This window comes from Pyricularia grisea (genome assembly GCF_004355905.1).
Source record: "Pyricularia grisea strain NI907 chromosome Unknown Pyricularia_grisea_NI907_Scaffold_2, whole genome shotgun sequence".
NCBI classification, from domain to species: domain Eukaryota; kingdom Fungi; phylum Ascomycota; class Sordariomycetes; order Magnaporthales; family Pyriculariaceae; genus Pyricularia; species Pyricularia grisea.
Window position 1 is genome coordinate 1,169,556 of NW_022156717.1, and position 17,404 is coordinate 1,186,959.

Here is a 17,404-nt window from a genome sequence, read left to right on the forward strand (position 1 = left end):
TCTGACTTCCCGAATGCAGTCCGGTGTTCCTGGGCTGGGCGCTCGCTTCGAGAATTGGGGGTTCAGTCAGCAATCAGCGATCAGCAATCAAAGTCGAGACTGCTCCAGGGATCCCACTCGTAGTGGGATGCATGTCTCGCTTCAAAATCGCTGGGGGGTGCTCTGAAAACAATTTGATAGCTTGACTGTCTGTCAACTGGCTTCCCCGGCTTTCGTGACTCTGGGTGAACCGAACCAGGGGCTTGGGCATCCATCAAAGCAGTCAAAAGTGGATCGCGGTTCATAAACGGGGTTTGGCTTTGTGATGTGATGTTTTATTGTTTCTAATTTCTGCTAAAAATGTGGTGAAAGAGGTGAGAGGTACATACGTAGGGACGGAAGGTACCTAAAATACACAAGGTACCTACCTAAGTAGTAATCGTCAATCATCAAGACGAGAATGTCATTTAGGTATAACCTATTATGCCAATATCTCCTTGGCGACCAAGGTACCTAGGGTCTTTCTTGTACTCAATTCACATTCTTGCCTTGTCGTTTGGGTGTTATACGCAGATAGGACAGGTCGGTTCTACTGCAAAAGGCAGTCGCAAGCTGATCATCCCATACTGAACGCGACTAGCGGCAAACACGAGTCTCCACTAGCCTGCATCTTTTCCTCCAATCCGAGGGCGCTTGCTTCCCTTTTTTGCGACGGGTGTCTCCTTTCCCCCTCCCTCCTCCCGAGCCTTTTTTTTCTTCTTCCTTTTTTCCCTTTCCCCTTTTCTGTTCTCCGATATGTCACTTGTCTTGTCTTGAACAAAACCCCATTTTTTCGTCGTCGTCGTCGTTGTTGGTGAGAAGAAGAAGTCGGAAGGCTGCCGCTGCTGAGGATCGAAGAGAAACCGATCGGGCCGTTTTAAGAAGGATTTAAAAAAAAAGTTTTTGAAGAGAAGGTCAGTTGGTGTCTTTTTGAGTTTTTTGTCTTCCCCCCTTTTTTTTCGCGCGTGGGCCTGCAGGTCCCTCGTGGCATACCCGCATCTGGCCGCGGATCAACAACACTTCCCACGGCAAACGAACCGACGGCACTCCACGATTTTCGATGTGCGACTTTTGAACAAACCGAATCCTACGGACCATGGAAATACGTCTCAGTACGCAGTTGTTACCCCGAACATGCGACGCATCAACCACTAGTTTTGCCCCGTTCTTTCGAGCCGAAAGCTTGCGATCGCCCGACATGGATGCAGCTCGCCTGAATAGAGCGCCTAATCGAAGATGACAGGCCGGGGGAGCATCGATATTTGCGTCTCCGACTTCTTGTGTATACAAAGGCGGAATCTTGGCTCCATTCCGGCGTAACAATGTTTCGGCTTTGTAGCGCAAACACTCTGAGCGTATCGAAATAATCCACGCTGTTGCTACGTCTTGTCTGCCAATCTTGTTGGGAACTTTTCGATCACACAACGGAGTTGGATCCGATAGGCAATGCGTCAAACAGCAATTACGCTGATCGCATGGTTCGGTATCGCATAATGCAGTCTATCCGATGTCAGCGCGCAAGCTTCACCTCAGGCGTTTGCTGCAGTGGGTTAGTGCCGGTCAACTGCACGAACTGGCGCTTGCGTGACATGCAGGTCTTGAGATGTGGATCAGCCCTGTCTTGGTCACTCTAATCAACATGTCGCAAGGGCAGTCGCAAATGCTGCATGGCGGGCTCGCATTGCTTACCAAGGACATTTTTGCGCCCTGAGGTTCAACACAACCAAGGATCGGCCTTTAATATATCACGCACCATCGGGAGGGGATGGCCAAGGACAATCTACCACAAGGCTGCGTTTTCAAAGTTTCTTGTGCCTTTGTACTAATATTAAACCTTCCGTTAGATATACTACTTCTCCTGACAACAAAATGTCTTCGCTATCTCGCCGTGCCTGCTACAAGTGTGGCAATGTTGGCCACTACGCCGAGGTTTGCTCCTCTGCTGAGCGCCTTTGCTACAACTGCAAGCAGCCTGGTAGGCATACGCCCAATCGATGCTATGCGTAAAAGTCGCCAGGCTAACCTTGGTTATTAGGCCACGAGTCCAACGGCTGCCCTCTTCCCCGGACCACTGAAGCCAAGCAGTGCTACCACTGCCAGGGCCTTGGTCATGTCCAGGCTGACTGCCCGACTCTTCGTCTGAGCGGCGCCGGCTCTAACGGCCGCTGCTACAGCTGTGGCCAGCCGGGCCATCTGGCTGTAAGTAACCCCACACAGTTCAGTTGGCGGGCGCATAACTCTTGATTTTTTTTTTTCTGACCGTTCCCTAGCGTGCCTGCCCCAACCCCAATGGTGCCAACATGGGACGTGGGGCCCCTGTTCCTCGTGGAGGCTACGGTGGCGGTTATGGCGGCCGCGGCGGTTTCGCCGGCGGTGCTCGCCCTGCCACGTGCTACAAGTGCGGCGGGCCCAACCACTTCGCTCGTGACTGTCAAGCACAGGCGATGAAGTGCTACGCCTGTGGCAAGCTGGGTCACATCTCACGCGACTGCACTGCCCCCAACGGAGGGCCACTCAACACTGTCGGCAAGACCTGCTACCAGTGCGGTGAGGCCGGACACATCTCGCGACAGTGCCCGACCAAGGCCACTGCCAATGGTGACTCGAACAACGCCGCTGCCGCCCATAACGATGCCCCCATTCCTGACGCTACGCCTGCTGCCCAGGCCCCGATTGCTGCGCCCGTTGTTTAATCACATTTACGACTTCCTCCCCGCCGAGATTGGCGTTCCTTTTGGCTAATACGAAACGATCATTCGATTTTTGGCGTTCATCTCAATCCTGAGCCTTTCCTTTTCTACTTTTTATTTCTTATGAAACGCTTGCATTCATCTATTTATACGGATCGCCCTTTTTTGCCTCAGATTATCCCAGCTCGGTCCAAGAGCAACTGCTTACATATTTTTCCTACTACTGCTACAACTATTGCCTTATTCCATGTTCTTGCTTTCGGAAACTGCGAAAAAGCACAACCCGTTCCCCCCCTTTTGGATATACCCACTTTTCATTTGGCACCGGAAAAGACGACTCGAACGATTTCATGGTTTCTGAAGAGATTTTTCATATATATTTTTGCGATTGAAGGACTCGACGTGTGGACCCCCATCAACAAACCTACAAAATGGTTTTGGACAAGGAGAGAAGAGCAGGATTGGTTACCAGGCCCCAGAATTTGACGAGTGGCTGGATGGAAGCGAATTGCCACGGGTAGAGCTTGGCGAGGAATGCCAAAAGTTGGGGATATTAAGGACGCTAGCAGAGCGTATGGCCGGGCAAGAAACCAAGGCGAGTGGATATGTGGCGTGGGATCAGTGGAGGACAGACTAGAAGCAAACCAAAGGAAAGAAGAAGCCTTGCAAGTATCGGTATTTCTGAATAATACGGAATGGGGAGAAAGGAAACCAGATGTTACTTTGTCTGTTGGTTGATGTGTGAATTGTTTTTGGTGGTGTACATGCAAAGGGTTTGCGACTGCGAGGTCTTTTGGTGACCAAAAAAAAAAAAAGTATACTGCAGGCGGACATTTCCGTTAAACGTGTAATAGAGCCGGGATATAGACGGATGGGCTGCTCATTTGGTCAAGGAAGAAAAAGTCATGAAATTCATGATAAACTGGGTTTTGTTGGTAATTTGGGTCTGTATAGCATTTGGATAACCTACAAGGTGGAAGGGCAACTACAATTACAAGGACGTATGTCTTCTCTAGGTGGGGCATACGGAGAGTATTGAACAAAAGAATAAATCATTAATTATTCAAACCTGGCGAATAATGGTTGCATGTATTCAAGTGCTGACCGTAAAAATGCTCCAACATGGTGACTTTTATTGCCATGCCCAGTTGCAAGGTGTGTCACAGGTTTTCTATGCGTGTTACAAAAAAACGGGAAGGGAACAAGAACAGAGGATACGACTCTTTCATTGTATGTTACTAGCGGCCACTTACGGACGACTTTGACAGTGTTACATCCTTTTTTGGAACAAGTGTTCGTTCTACTCACGGCCTGCCGCATCTTTGGCCAGAGAGTCGTATGGTGAACATGCAGGAGAGACTCGGTGTTCTGGGCTGCCGTGTCGACCGATGAGGTCTTGCAAACCCAAGGTAACACCACAATTAGAAAGAGCCGCGGGCTTTGGGAGACGACCTGGAAGGTAGTTTGATTAGACTGTGGCTCGTGTATGTGACGAAATAAATAGAGTAGCAGGTTTCGGCAGATCACTAGGTTAGAATGTGTACCGTGTATAAATACCGCCGATGCCAGATGGATTCAGGAGAGAATGTCTCCGATGCTAGCATAGGTCTGGCGGCGGTAGCGGATAGATGAGTACTCTGTCATACTGACATTTGTGTTTCCTCCTTGAATTTTTGAACTCTTTTTTTCTTCTTTTTTTTCTTGATTTAGAACGACTGCCAAAAAGCCTGTGTGCATGTGTTGCCGTAGATATTACTTGTACAAAGTAGCACAAAGACGAATTGTTTGTGAGGGTTAGACTACCTACCTAGTTATCACCTCGCAGTCGGTTCCTAATGTGAGACGAACAAACGGAGCCTTCAGGTCCTCAGTTTCAACTCACCATTGGTTTACCTCGACCAGTTCCTCCGTACAGTCGACTTTCCCTCAGCAGTCTTGGCCCCACCTTTTTTGCATGTTCTAGCCTTCAACGACAGTCTCTTGTTCGTTTTGCCTTTCACTTTACCTTTCTTACAGTTTTCTTTTAACTGGAGCAGAAGGTCATTTAAGACTTGGGTCATCCGAGGACAAGGATATAGCACGTCTCAAGGCTACCAAATAAGCCATCCTTTTCTAGCTCTCGGATCTGCATCGAACCTGGCCATTTCAGCATAGCAGTTATATCTTCTCGTCACTTATCCCAACTGCGCCTCTCTCATCCTCTGATTCGATAATCAAACATCCGTGCCTCGAGCAACCAGCCAAGTCAGCATCAAGATACCCACCATGCTCCTCCTAGCCCTTGCCATCATCCTCGCCATCATCACCAACCCCTCCACCGCCGCGGATCCAGCGAGGTGCTACCTCCCCGGCGGAAGGCCCATCGAGGACGACAAGAATCCGATCCGGCCGTGCGAGTGGAACAAGGGGGTCAGCGGTCTGATCACCAACGTCAACGGGACCTGCTGCGCTCGCGGCCAGGGCTGCCTCATCAACGGCCTCTGCGTAGATACCGACAAGTCGGAGATCTGGGAGGGTGGCTGCGTCAACCGCAACGGCAGCTTTTGCACGCAGGACTGCGATGCGAAATATAATCCCCAGAGGCTTGAGAAGTGTGGTGCGGTGAAAAGGGATTATTATGCATGTCCGGGAAGGAAGGATGACTGTGAGGATGATGATGCAAAGGTTTTTAGAGTCAAAGGTGAGCTTTTTGTTTCCCTTTTTCTTTTTTGTTTTCTGTGACTTTGTCGGGTTAAAAATGGTAAAAATGTGAGTTCTGATCAAACATGGACTTGAGCTGTCAGACTATGTCATTCTCGGCACTGTCTCGGACGAGCGAACAGAGACAACATCATCGACCACAAAGAGCAGCAGCAGCAGAAGGAGCACATCTTATTCATCAGACACCAGCACCGCCACCGACGACTCCCAGCCGGCAACTACAACCTTTGGACCAGCCGAGACTGTGACCAAGACGATGCCCGCGGATGACCCCCAAGGACCTCTGCCCACGGCAAACAACAACAACAACAACCAGACCGAAGAGCCGAAGCATGACAGCGACCCGTCTGGAGTCGTCCCACTCGCGGTTGGCGTCTCGATCGGCGCCGTCGCGCTGGTGGCCATCGTCCTCGGCGGCTGCTGGTGGCACCGGGATAGGGTGCGGCGGGAGCCGGCGCGGGCCGAGACGCCGCCGCAGACCACGGGGCCGATTGCTGACTCAAGGGACTTCATCTACTTGCCTGAGCGGGTAGAGCGCCATGGACGGATGAGGGGTTTCTGAGGCAATAGAGATTGGCTTGGGGGACTGGATGGTGGTGTTGTGAGCAAGAGGAAGACAATCGAGAGGGAGTGAATGGATTGAAAAAAAAAAAAAGAAACAATGAAAAAAGGGGTTTGGGGAGTGTTATTGCGTACGGGGTTTTCTGAGGCTGTACCTAGTCTTGATTTCAAGGGATGGATCATGTTTGGAGTTTCGGTGGGAAATGTTGGTAAGTTTCGACCCCCAGATGCGGACCATGCGCACTTTTTTGACATTCAGTGTGAGTTATCGACATTCGCTATAAGGAGGAGGTTAATATATCGCCGAGCCAACAGGCAGAATTGCAATGAATCCAACCAGCACCCCTGGGCATATTGACAGCCGGGTTGGATGCATTTAGCCGGTCACCTGTCCTGCATCAAATGTCGGTACTTGGACTTGGCTGATTGGGGGGCACAGTCTCTATGGTCTTCACCCGGAACTGGCAGGTCGAGATGGATCATGAGAAAAATACATATTGTGTTGACGGAATATTGAGTCTAAACAGCTCCCTTCTTCCAGGTATACCGAATCAAATCTAATAACGACAGACAACCCAGCATAATGTTGAGGGCTAAGCGAATATTTGCCATTTCGGCTGTACTAATTCTTTACCTTATACTCCAAGTCTGGCACAAGATCAGCTGCGACAAGCGACTTCGCTTCGACCATCTGGAACAGAGTATCAGCAACGCGACGCTGGGGGTAAGTCTGCATCTGTACCCAAGGCCTACTGGCTACAACACTTCAAAACCTGAGGGTTTGCTTACCAGTTGCGTTTGCACATGTAGTTCCAAAAGATCCTAGTCATCAACCTGCCCTCCCGCACTGACCGCCGCGACGCCATCTCCCTCGCCGCGGCCCTGACAAACTTCACAGTCGCGTACATGCCGGGAATCGACGGCTCAGAGGTGCAGGAACGAGTGCTTCCCACCGATTCAAGGGATAAGCACATAAGAAAGGGGAATATTGGTTCTTGGAGGGCACACATAAATGCACTTAGGACGTAAGCAATCCTGCCGGCCCAACAATATCTGGGAACACAACCAGAAAGAAGATTGTTAATGCTGACGATAATAAAAAAAAACACAACCACTTGACGATGCAGCATAGTTGAGCAAGACTTGACCACAGCACTTATACTCGAGGACGACGTCGACTGGGACGTCCGGCTCAAGTCGCAACTGCAGCTCTTCGCGGCAGCTTCCAGAGCCTACCTACAGCCCCTGAAAAGCAACCCATCCCAGACGTTAACCCAAGCAGCAGTGGTCGTGCCACTCCCATCGGCCCCCGACACCCTCCCACCATCGACAAGCCCGTACGGCGACGGCTGGGATGTGCTCTGGCTGGGCCACTGCGGCGTCGACACCACCCGCAGGGACCACCACCAGCTCCAAATCCTCCTGCCCGACGACCCGACGGTCCCCGCGCCGAAGCACCTCAAAGCGCACCCCTTCGCCGCGGAGCCGGACGCGCTCGCGACGCTGCACCCGCCGCACACGCGCGTCGTGCACGCCGCCGCCGGCAACGTCTGCAGCAACGGGTACGCGGTGTCGCGGCGCGGCGCGCGGAGGCTGCTGCACGCGCTGGGGATCGAGAGCTTCACCACCGGGTTCGACCTGATGCTGAGGGACTGGTGCGATCAAGGGGTCAGCGGGGGTGGTGGAGGGGCGGCGGCGGCGGCGGCTGCCGGCAGAGCGTGTCTGACGGTGCAGCCGCCGCTGTTTAGCCACTTTGCGGTTGGGGGAGGATCGGATATCCAGGGTCTAGGGGGCGGGTATGCCGGACGGAGGAGGGGGTCTGCGTATGTGAGGTTGAGTGTCTGGCGGAATTTGGGTGGGTTGAGCGAGGGGAAAGGGGTTGACGAGTTGGTTGATCAGTGGCCGTCGGGGTGATGGGGGAGATGATGTGCGTGTGATTAGGAAATTATACTAGACTAGATAAATTATGGAATGACCTTAGAAAGGAAATGAAAAAGCAAAAGGAAATCTTGGCAAGCTGCTATAATAAGATTGTTCATTGTGTCAAACGATGATGGTTAGTAAGGGAAGACACATGGGCACTTGGTGTCGAACAAAGAGACCCCTAGGAAACAATAAACAGGCAACACTTTTCGACTTTGAGGACGGACATAAAAAGACCAATGTGATCGCTATTTTAGCTATGATACTTGTCTTTGATCGGCAGGTACCAAGCCCAACTGTTCAGTCGATCCGCGTCGATCATAATAGTTGTGAGACCGATGATAAAAAAGCAACAGTCCCAAAAAAAACGGCCTGAAGAAAATATGTGGCTGTCGAGAAAGACTCTGGCGATATAATGACAACATTCGATACTGTCATCAACAATGCCCGTATAGCTCAGTGGTAGAGCGCATCACTCGTATGGTTACGATATGATGAGGTCCTTAGTTCGATCCTGGGTGCGGGCATTTACTTTTGATTTCTTTCTTTTTGCTTTTTGCTGTCATGATCCACTTTTACTCTGTCGAATTGCTGCCAATTTACCAATGCAACAACAAGATTCAACGGCCATCGGGCTATGAAGACTTGGGTGCATATTAAAGTTGATGTAATGTCGCATGACTGCAATGCTTTTACGTCCTTACGCGCATGACTTGCACTTTTGTAACTGTATGATGCTAAAATAAGCCTGACGACAACATGCTGTTTGAAACGCATCATATCCATTTTGGGAACATTTATATGTGGATTTCACTTGGCATGTTTGCAAAAGATCACAAGATCGATCCACTTAACGACCTCAGACCTCTGAAAGTGACAGCAAGGATGGTACTGGTGCAATATGCAATGTTCAATGTAGAATGAAGTTAAGGTAGATTCACAAGCACAAACAGACAAGAGGTTATTATTTTGTGTTACTGTGTTGTCATTTTCCCATGAAAACATATCGCAGGTTTCGATGAGAGAGAGGTCTATTGTGACCAGATAAAAGAACCATTTGGGAACCCAAGTATTTTAGAAAAACAGGTCTGCGAATAAAAGCCCAGCCCAAAATAAACTAGGATCCTTTACCTCTTCTATTATTCAAGTAAAAAGCCATTTGACAAACTGACCACCCAAAACTAACGGCCTATGGGTATCAAAAAACAAAGCATCTCCGCTTAGTACATGGCAAGCGCACCACCAATGACAGCAAGACCAGCGTAAGCGGCGACGGGGAGAACCTCGATGACGCCGGCAGCGCTGCTGGGAGCCTTGGACGTGGTGCCGGCGGAGGGGCTGCTGTTGCTACCCGAGCTGGAGGAGCCGCTGGAGGAGCTAGGAGTGCTGGAGTTGCTACCGCCAGTGCTGTTGCTGCCGCTGCCGCTGGTGCTGCTGCTGTTGTTGCTGCCACTGCTGGACTGGCGCTGCTTGTCCGTGTCAAAGGTGGTAGGGCACTTGAGGTCGAAGAGGGGCGTGGTGGACAGGTCCTTTGTGATGGCGAACTGCTGCTTGTTGTCGGGGTTGCTGTCGCGGAGGTTGTACCAGAAGGTGGGAACCTTGTTGAACAGCACACGGCAGCCAATCTCCTGCCAGTAGTACTTGGCGTTGTCGATCGAGGGCACGGCCTGGTCCCAGTCAATGCCGCTCGTAGGCCAGCCGGTCTCAGTAACCCAGACGGCCTTGCCACCGACGGCCTGGATGGTGGCGTTGTAGGCCTTGTCGAACAGGTTACCGCTGTTCTTGATGTCGTTGCCCTTGCCGTTCTCGTAGTAAGGGTACTCGTCGACACCAACCCAGTCGATGGCGTCAAGGACGGCCTTGTTGGTCGCGTTGCCCCAGACGTCCCAGGTGTCGACGTGGCCAACGGGGGTCTTGCCGAGGGCAGTGTCCTTGAAGGTCTTCTTGAAGTCGCTGATGAAGCCAACCAGCTGGCTGGGCTGAGCACCGACACCGGCCTTGTTGGTCACACCAGTCACCGAATTGCGGTAGAGATCCTCGGAACCGATCGAGATACCGATTACGAGGTCAGTGAAGTTGCTGCCGTACTGCTTGACGGCTTTGGACAGCGCGTTAAGCTCCTTCTCGATCGATGTGGTGCCCGAGGTCCAGACGCCGAGCAGGATCTTGGTCTTGGTCTCCATGGCGGCCTCAAAGGCCGAGATGGGGTCGTCCGTGGTACCGCCCTGGATGTTGGTGTAGAGACGGACGGCGTTGAAGACGCCGGGGGCGCCCTGGAGGTTCTGGGCCGTCTTGAACTCTTGCAAGAAATCGGCCTTGACCTTGACCGAGTAGTCGGCCTTGGTCGAGCCTGAGTTGAAACCCAGATAGTTCTCTGCAGCGGCAACGGCCGCAAGGGCGTTAAAGAGAGAGAGGGAGAAACGCATTTTGTTTTTTTTTTTGGCTATGATTCTACGGTGTCGTGTGGAGACAAGTCGGCAGGAGTAAGATTCGAGAGAAGAAAGGTAAGGAACCCTTCGTTTTATTGACAGGAAAAAACGGTTCGACTTTGGTCTGAAGGAGCGACAAAGAATTTGTGTAACTGGACAGTCAGTGACTAAAGGAAATAAGAAGAAAGGTAAAAGAGTGTCTGGTTGCTCTAAAGAAAAAAACAATCCAAAGGTGTAGGCGACCTAAGAATAGCAAAGAGAGTGAGGCGAAGGCTGGATGAAGGTGCGAAGGCGGCGGAGTTGTTGGAATGGGATGAGAATGGCCCAGCATTTAGGGAGTCTCGACCAATTCCACGTCACGTGTAAATATGGGGACAGCCCACTGACGCAGGTGCCGAAAAGCTCGTATTTCCAGGGGTTGCGGCGGGACTGGAATCAAGGGGAACTGGCACAGCACTTCCTAGTCAGGAGCGATGGGTCCCGGTTGGCGAGTTTGCCTCCCGGGTTTATTGCCAGGGAAGGCTGATCATTACTTCTCCCGTGTGGAGGATCCATCCCGAAAGCCCACTTTGGACTTTGATTGGCAAATGAACAAGCAACTATGAGACGCGGCGGGTATGGCGAACGTGTTTGGTTTGTGTGTGTGCTCATTTGCACTTTGCTGCATAGTCCATGTTTACCTACTGGACCAGCTGATGCAGCTGATGTTGAGGCTTGGTGATAATTTTGTACCGATAATTAATCTGCGAACAGTCTTGGGTGCCCAGGCTTGCCAACCTGCCTGCCTGCTTGTCTGTCCGCCTGCCTGCCTGCCTGCCTGCCAGCTTTCACTTGGACAAATTGACAACCGACTTCCATCACATGTCCACCGCATTCATTGTCTTTGTGTCTTTTTGTTTCTGAAATAGGGAGAATCGTTGCTAAGCCGCCACTTAGTCTAGTGGCTTGCTGGCTTGCTGTGTTCCAAATTGATTCCAATTCAGTCAGTGAATCAATCAAGCATGCCCTGCTTTGATTGAAATGTCGTGCACAACAAGACATGATCCTGTCGCCCACCTACCGGTTCCATCTGTCAGACTGTTGGACATGAAAAATTTCAGTGTTTTCATGTCGTCAAAATCTAGGCACTGCACGCACAAACCCTGGCCGTATGCAGGGGCGCAGTGCACTGCAGATCCAGGCACCTACGCCAGGGGAGGATGGCCCAAGCCACAACTAACCGCGGCGCGTGAAGCCTGCGACGATCCAATCATCAATGCAACGAAAACAGATGATCGGGGGGTCCAATCTCCTAATCTCCAGTAAGGCTAGTGAACAATAGTGAGCCGCCTCGCCGTCCAAACAAAGATTTCTGATTCTGCAAACGAGGGGGGGGGAATAATTCAATCGTTGCAACCGTTTTTTTTTCTCCTCTGCATGATTTCATCCATTCTTTTGCATGCATGATAAATCACTTTCCACCTTTCCCTCCAAGAAATAAATTCTTTTTTTTTTTTTTTCATGCTATGGTCATGACGCTCTCTCCCAGCCCGGCGTCGGCGACCTGCGTCTGCAGCTTGTCGCACAACATGTCGTAAAACCTCTTGACGTGCCACCTGTCGTACTGCTCCAGCTTTTCCATGTTTTGCTCCAGCTGCGTGCAGGCCCAGGGAAAAACCTGCCACGCGCCCGTCTTGAGCAGGTGGAAGCGCTCCTCCTTGGCCGCCTGCAGCGCCGCGGGCGTCGTCGAGCTGGAGAAGCGCGCGGCGAGCGAGTCCCAGGCCGCGATCTCGCTCAGGATCATGAGGAGCGCAAAGACCTGGTAGGTCCACTCGCGGTTCGGGCGCTCGCCGGGCGGTCGGAACCGTGGGTGCTGGTATATGCTCTGCTGCGTAGGACGGCGGGACCAGTCTAGGATGAAGGGCCGGCTGAGATCTACGTCCCTGCCGTCGGTGCCGTTGATGGTCGCTCTGTTGTTGTTGTTGTTACTGCCGTTGTTGATGTTGATGTCGCCGCCATTGGTCGCCGCCGGCCTAAATACGTCCCGGATAAAGACGAAGCTGTCGGCCCTTAGGTCCGGATGCCTCAGGTCAAAGTGGACCTCAAGCGAGCGGACCTTGGTGGCGATGGCCAGGGCGAGCCTTAGCCTGTCCCTCCTGTCGGGCTTGGGCCGAGTGGTGATGTAGTCGCGTAGCGTGACGGGTTGCTGGGTGCAGTTATACAACAGGCCGATCTCCGAACCCAGCCGTGAGATGCCGGCGAGGCGGAATGTTTGTGCCTCTTCGGGTCGGCATGGGCCGCCCAGATACGGAAGCCTCTGCTGCGCCTTGACAATTATGGGTTCCACCTCGGCGGGCGACGCCGATGTGGGCTCGAATAGGGCGCACCGGGTCTGCGACGTCGCCACGTCGAGCCAGCCGACCATCATGCGTCCGTCGGGGCCGGGTGGACTCCATTGAGCGTTCTCGAGAACGAGAGCGGCTGTCATTTCTTGGTAGGGGTTTTGTCAAGTTGTTGCTGCCCTGACTGTTGTTTGGGTTTATGCAGTTTTGTCCCGAGTTGATATGACCTGCAAGTGGATATTGGGCGTATTGATGTGATGATGGAGGGGTTGTCAATGTGAGACGCAGACTGGTGGGCGTTTCTTTTGGTGTTGGGGGTCGATCAATGAATGAAATTTCAACAGATGCAAGAAGAGGGGCGCGAAGATTCACTCAAATCAAATATGTCCCATTGTTTGTAAGTATCCATGGGTTGTGTCGTTGGGCAGAATGAACCTGCATTGCAATGCAGATATTTAGCTTTCCCCCCATCGATTACTACACATCTTTTATCATCCGCTCAATCTTTGACTGAATAGATGACCTTTTTGTACAACCAATTAAAGCCGGAAAGGCCAATCCAAGGTCCGTCTCTTTCATTACTTTGATTGATTACCCTTCTTTGTTTCATTGAACTAGAGAATTGGGCAGCTACGGACACACGGACTGGGCTGATCGGTAAATTCGGGGGACCATGGGCCATTTTCGGTGAGATAAATCCAGTCAATACAAAATGGTTTACCCTGCACCTCAGCACAAAGTCGAAGTGAATGTTTGGTGGTTATTGACTCGAGAAAACACGTGACAGAATGCTTGGTGGTGAATGGCCTCAATGCCCCTCAACTTACAGTGGTGCTTTTTGTGCGTTGGTTGTTGGTCAACACAATCTGACCTAACTCCGCTAGAATTGAAGGTTGGCGTAATCCGATTATTTTGCGCTGACACGTGCATGGCATCGCCGTTGCGAGTGTTTATTTGGCGAGCTTAAATCAAGGGACCTGTCTAGCTATCTATACCTTACCAAAAGCTGTCTTGGCTTTCTTTAGTTCCTCCATTTTTGGTCAAAAACGGTCGCACCAAACGTGGTAGCCAAGGGTAGCCTACCGTAGACTCAGCAGTGACAAATCCAGTGGCGGTGCTCTTTGGGAGGCCTGTGGCGAGTTCCCTCCCACACACCACCCAGCGGCAACTCTCGGAATATTTCAACGTCACAAGAACGGACGGACCAGACCAACCTTTAGGCGAATGAGCCCTGCAGCTGAATCACACCAGTTATGCAGACCAGCTACATAGGCGATGCAGCTTTTTTTTCCAGCGGGACGGCGCTTGACTGGGCTAACTCGATTGCCAATTGGCGATGGAAGCCACGCAACTAGGAGGGTTTAAGTCAACTCTAGATGTGCCTCGTCGGTGATAGGGCACCTTTTTTTGTCTTGTCGTCTTGGTTTGTTCAGCCTATGATATACGAGCTGCTAATGTGCCTCATACTTCTCACGACCTGAAAAAGGAACCTAAACAAACCCGAGTAAGATCCAGGTCACCGTATTAATGCCGAGTCAGGCAGTATATGCATAGTCTACCTAGGTAGAGTAGTCGCTAATGCGTTGGCAGTTCGTTGTTTTTAAGCTACTAATTATTAGTCTAGAACTACTACTGCAGTACACTACTGCTGCGGCTACGATAAAACCTGTCTCCACGGAAAGACATTATGATGAAATAAATCAAGTCGACCCATGGACGAGATCTGGACGAATATTGGGGTCCCCAAAATTTATGAATCACCGTTTGACTGCATACCTAGGCAGTATTACGGAGTGTGCACCTGTGTGCAGTGTGCCGTGTGTCACTGCCCACTGCCGGGTCTCCCGCAGCGGACCAGCGCAGCTGTCAAAGAGGCCACCACCCGCATCTGCTGATGAGATCACCCCGCATCGGGAGCCCTCCAGACCAAAATCGGGGTCTTAGATTGGATAGTTTGACAAAAGTCTGGTTATCATCGCAAGCCTCGAGAATGTAACGGGAAGAAACAGGGCGGCCTCAAATACCGGTTTTTAGGAATACGGTGGATGTGGGACAGTGGGCCGGATTTGCCCGAGCGTCGCACTGCAAGTGCACCTACCCAGAGTTGTTCAATCAAATCGATCAATTTGAGCGGCTTTTAATGCACTGCCTTGACTGCGTAAAGTTTGCCTGTAAATCATCACTGCAGGAGGCATTGTGCATGGAGAAAAAGAAGAAAGAACGTTGTAATTTTCCCCACTACCACGCAAACAGATGTGCGGTGTGGCGAAACTTTCTTTTCTTTTACTGGTGCACTTAACTTGCTTCCATTCGTATGTATTGAACTACACTCTTGTCCGTTTCTCTTTTTCTAACGTTATGAATTACTGTTTGGCTGTTGCAGATACAACCTAGCTGCTGGATTGGCTTCATTACTCCGTAGACACAATAGGAAAGACAGAGGAACAAAAGAAGTAATAGCTCACACCACCTATTCCTATCGGCTGACCCGACTTCCGCGACGTTTTCGGAACGGTCTCGCCCGCCTGGCCAGGCTTGCACGTGTGAGGTTTTTGACTGTACAGTAGCATTCTTACTCTCTTCCTTTTTGTACCTTTGGCCCTTTGTTTTCCGCTCTGAGCAACTGCTTTGCTTGTTGGCGCCTGTTGTGGCCAAGTGATCAGCCGGTCTCACACCGCGCACGCTGCAAGCTGAAGGCAACCCTGGCCCACTTCCCTTGGCTTCGGTACCCTGTTAGAGGGAGGAAGTGCTACGCTGAGTTAACTAAGTTGCTCCGTTTTAAAGGGCTGCTCCGCTGGTTTGCCGCGATCCCGTTCGCTGCCCTGTTCTTTTTTTCTATCGTCATTTCATCATTCCATCAGCCCACACTCTCGTTTACAAGGCCTATTTCTCCGCCTTGAACCACAGCAAAGCCTGCCCTTTCATATGAGGGAGGATCCAACAGTTGCCATAGAACGATATTAGAGAGAGAGAGAGTGTGTGTGTGAGAGAGACGACAGAGACGACAGAAAACGAAACCTATTGTAACGTCATTAGCATTGCTTGCATCGTTTCTTTCCTTGCGCGATATATTTATTAGAGAACCCGACACCGACTTTTGGTGCTTATACCCATCTTCTTTGGTCTGTCTTTCACACCATAGAATCCACAAACCACACACATACCTATATACAACACACCGCTACATAAACCACCCAGACAAACAATGTCTCGGGAGTACGATTATCCACCTCCGAGGTACTCGGAGACCGCTCGGGGAGGGGGCAGGGACTCTTACGACCGGCCACGCCGTCGCAACTCTTTCGACGACCACAGGCCCCGCTACGACGACCACCCAAGGGACCGTCGCCCCAGCCCCAGAGACTACGGCCATGACACCAGGGATCGGGATCGGGATCGGGATCGGGACCGTGATCGCGACAGAGACCGCCCTCGCTACTCAGACCGGGACCGGGATCGGGACCACGACCGCGACCGGCCACGCTACTCTGACCGGGACCGCGATGGCAGAGACCACTACTCGGATCGCGACCACCACTCAGACCGCTATCGCGACTCGGCAGGGCGCGGCGGCTACGACCGCGACCGCGAGCGAGACCGAGACCGAGACCGAGACCGCTACCCCCCGCGGGCCGGCGGAGGACCAGACCTGCGCCGCTCGGCAACCACGCGCGAAAAGGGCCGCGGCAGCGACGCAGCCGCGTACGGTGCCGCCGGAGCAGCGGGCGGAGCAGCAGCCGCCGCGGCGGGGGCGAGGCCCGGTCTGAACCGCAGCAAAACGACCAAGGACATCACGGCAGCGCTGAGCAAGCTGCCGTGGAAGCAGGTCGGCATGGCGGCGTTCGAGGCGGGCGCCATGGCGGCGGCGAGCCAGCGCGGACAGTGGAACGCGGCCAAGGCCGGCAAGGTCGCCACTTCGGCGCTGGGGGCTGGCTTCATGGCCGGCGTCAATAACAAGAACGGAGGTGGCGGCGGTGGTAGTGGTGGCAAAAAGAGCAGCGGCGGTGGTGGCAGCGCCGGCAAGAATGCGCTGATGGGCCTTGCTGGCGAGCAGTTGTTGAAGCAGTTTGCCAAGAAGGGGAGCAAGAAATAAGTCAAGATTGTGCCCTTTCATTTTCACTTGATTTTGGGTTTTTTTTTTTTTGGTTTTTTTTTTGGAGTTACTGGGTTGGCTTGGATTTCCTTTCTTACTATTCCCACGATTCGTTCCTTTGTCAGACACGATCTCTGCTCTGTTTTTGGTGTGCGCTACCACATTGCGCAGTTTGAAGATGTTATAGACCGGTACCGGGTATGGGTTTCATTGGTCATGATTTGCTTTTATTTCTCTTTTGCTTCTGCGTTCTTAATGTCTGACTGAGCATGATTGGACACGTTTTTATCTGGAGGGCGATGAAGAGCTTTATATGATACCTAGTCAAAGTTGGGGCTATACCTACCTGCTTTTTTTTGGCTTATTAGATAGTACATTTTGGGATAATGCAGTTTGCAATTATCGACATCCAGATTGGGGATTTCTCAAAAAAAAGAAAAGTTATTTGCTTGAACAGCTTTTGGGAACGAAGAATTACCATGTTAAATCGATGTTTACAATCAATCAAGCTTCGCAAAATATATGCCTGTCGTCTTGTAGTCGCACTCAAGTAATGGAGGCTGCACTGAATAAGCTCCAATGTCCTACAAGCAGATCCTCAACTCAACCGACGCAAAAGTGGGGCCTTGGGACAAGATGAATGGATGATAAGAGCTTATCGCGCCTCCA

At 51.6% G+C, this 17,404-nt stretch overlaps 8 protein-coding genes across 8 annotated transcripts; 5 read left to right on the plus strand and 3 right to left on the minus strand.

The window, feature by feature from the left end:
- Nucleotides 1–765: 765 nt before the first annotated feature.
- On the plus strand, nucleotides 766–3,564 carry PgNI_02900 (uncharacterized protein). The gene is made up of 4 exons (XM_031122957.1): nucleotides 766–932; nucleotides 1,863–1,993; nucleotides 2,054–2,217; nucleotides 2,289–3,564. The coding sequence occupies exons 2-4, from the start codon at nucleotides 1,888–1,890 to the stop codon at nucleotides 2,709–2,711; spliced, it is 693 nt and encodes a 230-aa protein (XP_030983825.1). The 5' UTR covers nucleotides 766–932; nucleotides 1,863–1,887; the 3' UTR covers nucleotides 2,712–3,564.
- Nucleotides 3,565–4,949: 1,385 nt separating this feature from the next.
- Nucleotides 4,950–5,970, plus strand: PgNI_02901 (uncharacterized protein; the record flags this gene model as incomplete). The annotated part of the gene is made up of 2 exons (XM_031122958.1): nucleotides 4,950–5,388; nucleotides 5,492–5,970. Coding segments are annotated over 2 exons (918 nt in total), but the record flags the coding sequence as incomplete, so codon positions are not given.
- On the minus strand, nucleotides 5,809–6,266 carry PgNI_02902 (uncharacterized protein). The gene is made up of 2 exons (XM_031122959.1): nucleotides 6,105–6,266; nucleotides 5,809–5,994 (listed from the first exon to the last, which is right to left on the minus strand). The coding sequence occupies exons 1-2, from the start codon at nucleotides 6,222–6,224 to the stop codon at nucleotides 5,908–5,910; spliced, it is 207 nt and encodes a 68-aa protein (XP_030983827.1). The 5' UTR covers nucleotides 6,225–6,266; the 3' UTR covers nucleotides 5,809–5,907.
- A 286-nt stretch (nucleotides 6,267–6,552) lies between these two features.
- PgNI_02903 (uncharacterized protein) lies at nucleotides 6,553–7,883 on the plus strand (the record flags this gene model as incomplete). Its single annotated transcript, XM_031122960.1, has 3 exons — nucleotides 6,553–6,693; nucleotides 6,780–6,994; nucleotides 7,097–7,883. 3 exons carry the CDS (start codon nucleotides 6,553–6,555, stop codon nucleotides 7,881–7,883), a joined length of 1,143 nt encoding a protein of 380 aa, XP_030983828.1.
- Nucleotides 7,884–9,112: 1,229 nt separating this feature from the next.
- Nucleotides 9,113–10,318, minus strand: PgNI_02904 (uncharacterized protein; the record flags this gene model as incomplete). Its single annotated transcript, XM_031122961.1, has 1 exon — nucleotides 9,113–10,318. The coding sequence occupies one exon, from the start codon at nucleotides 10,316–10,318 to the stop codon at nucleotides 9,113–9,115; it is 1,206 nt and encodes a 401-aa protein (XP_030983821.1).
- Nucleotides 10,319–11,819: 1,501 nt separating this feature from the next.
- On the minus strand, nucleotides 11,820–12,788 carry PgNI_02905 (uncharacterized protein; the record flags this gene model as incomplete). Its single annotated transcript, XM_031122962.1, has 1 exon — nucleotides 11,820–12,788. The coding sequence occupies one exon, from the start codon at nucleotides 12,786–12,788 to the stop codon at nucleotides 11,820–11,822; it is 969 nt and encodes a 322-aa protein (XP_030983822.1).
- Nucleotides 12,789–14,131: 1,343 nt separating this feature from the next.
- On the plus strand, nucleotides 14,132–14,713 carry PgNI_02906 (uncharacterized protein; the record flags this gene model as incomplete). The annotated part of the gene is made up of 2 exons (XM_031122963.1): nucleotides 14,132–14,146; nucleotides 14,248–14,713. Coding segments are annotated over 2 exons (354 nt in total), but the record flags the coding sequence as incomplete, so codon positions are not given.
- Nucleotides 14,714–15,847: 1,134 nt separating this feature from the next.
- On the plus strand, nucleotides 15,848–16,735 carry PgNI_02907 (uncharacterized protein; the record flags this gene model as incomplete). The annotated part of the gene is made up of 1 exon (XM_031122964.1): nucleotides 15,848–16,735. The coding sequence occupies one exon, from the start codon at nucleotides 15,848–15,850 to the stop codon at nucleotides 16,733–16,735; it is 888 nt and encodes a 295-aa protein (XP_030983824.1).
- Nucleotides 16,736–17,404: the final 669 nt, after the last annotated feature.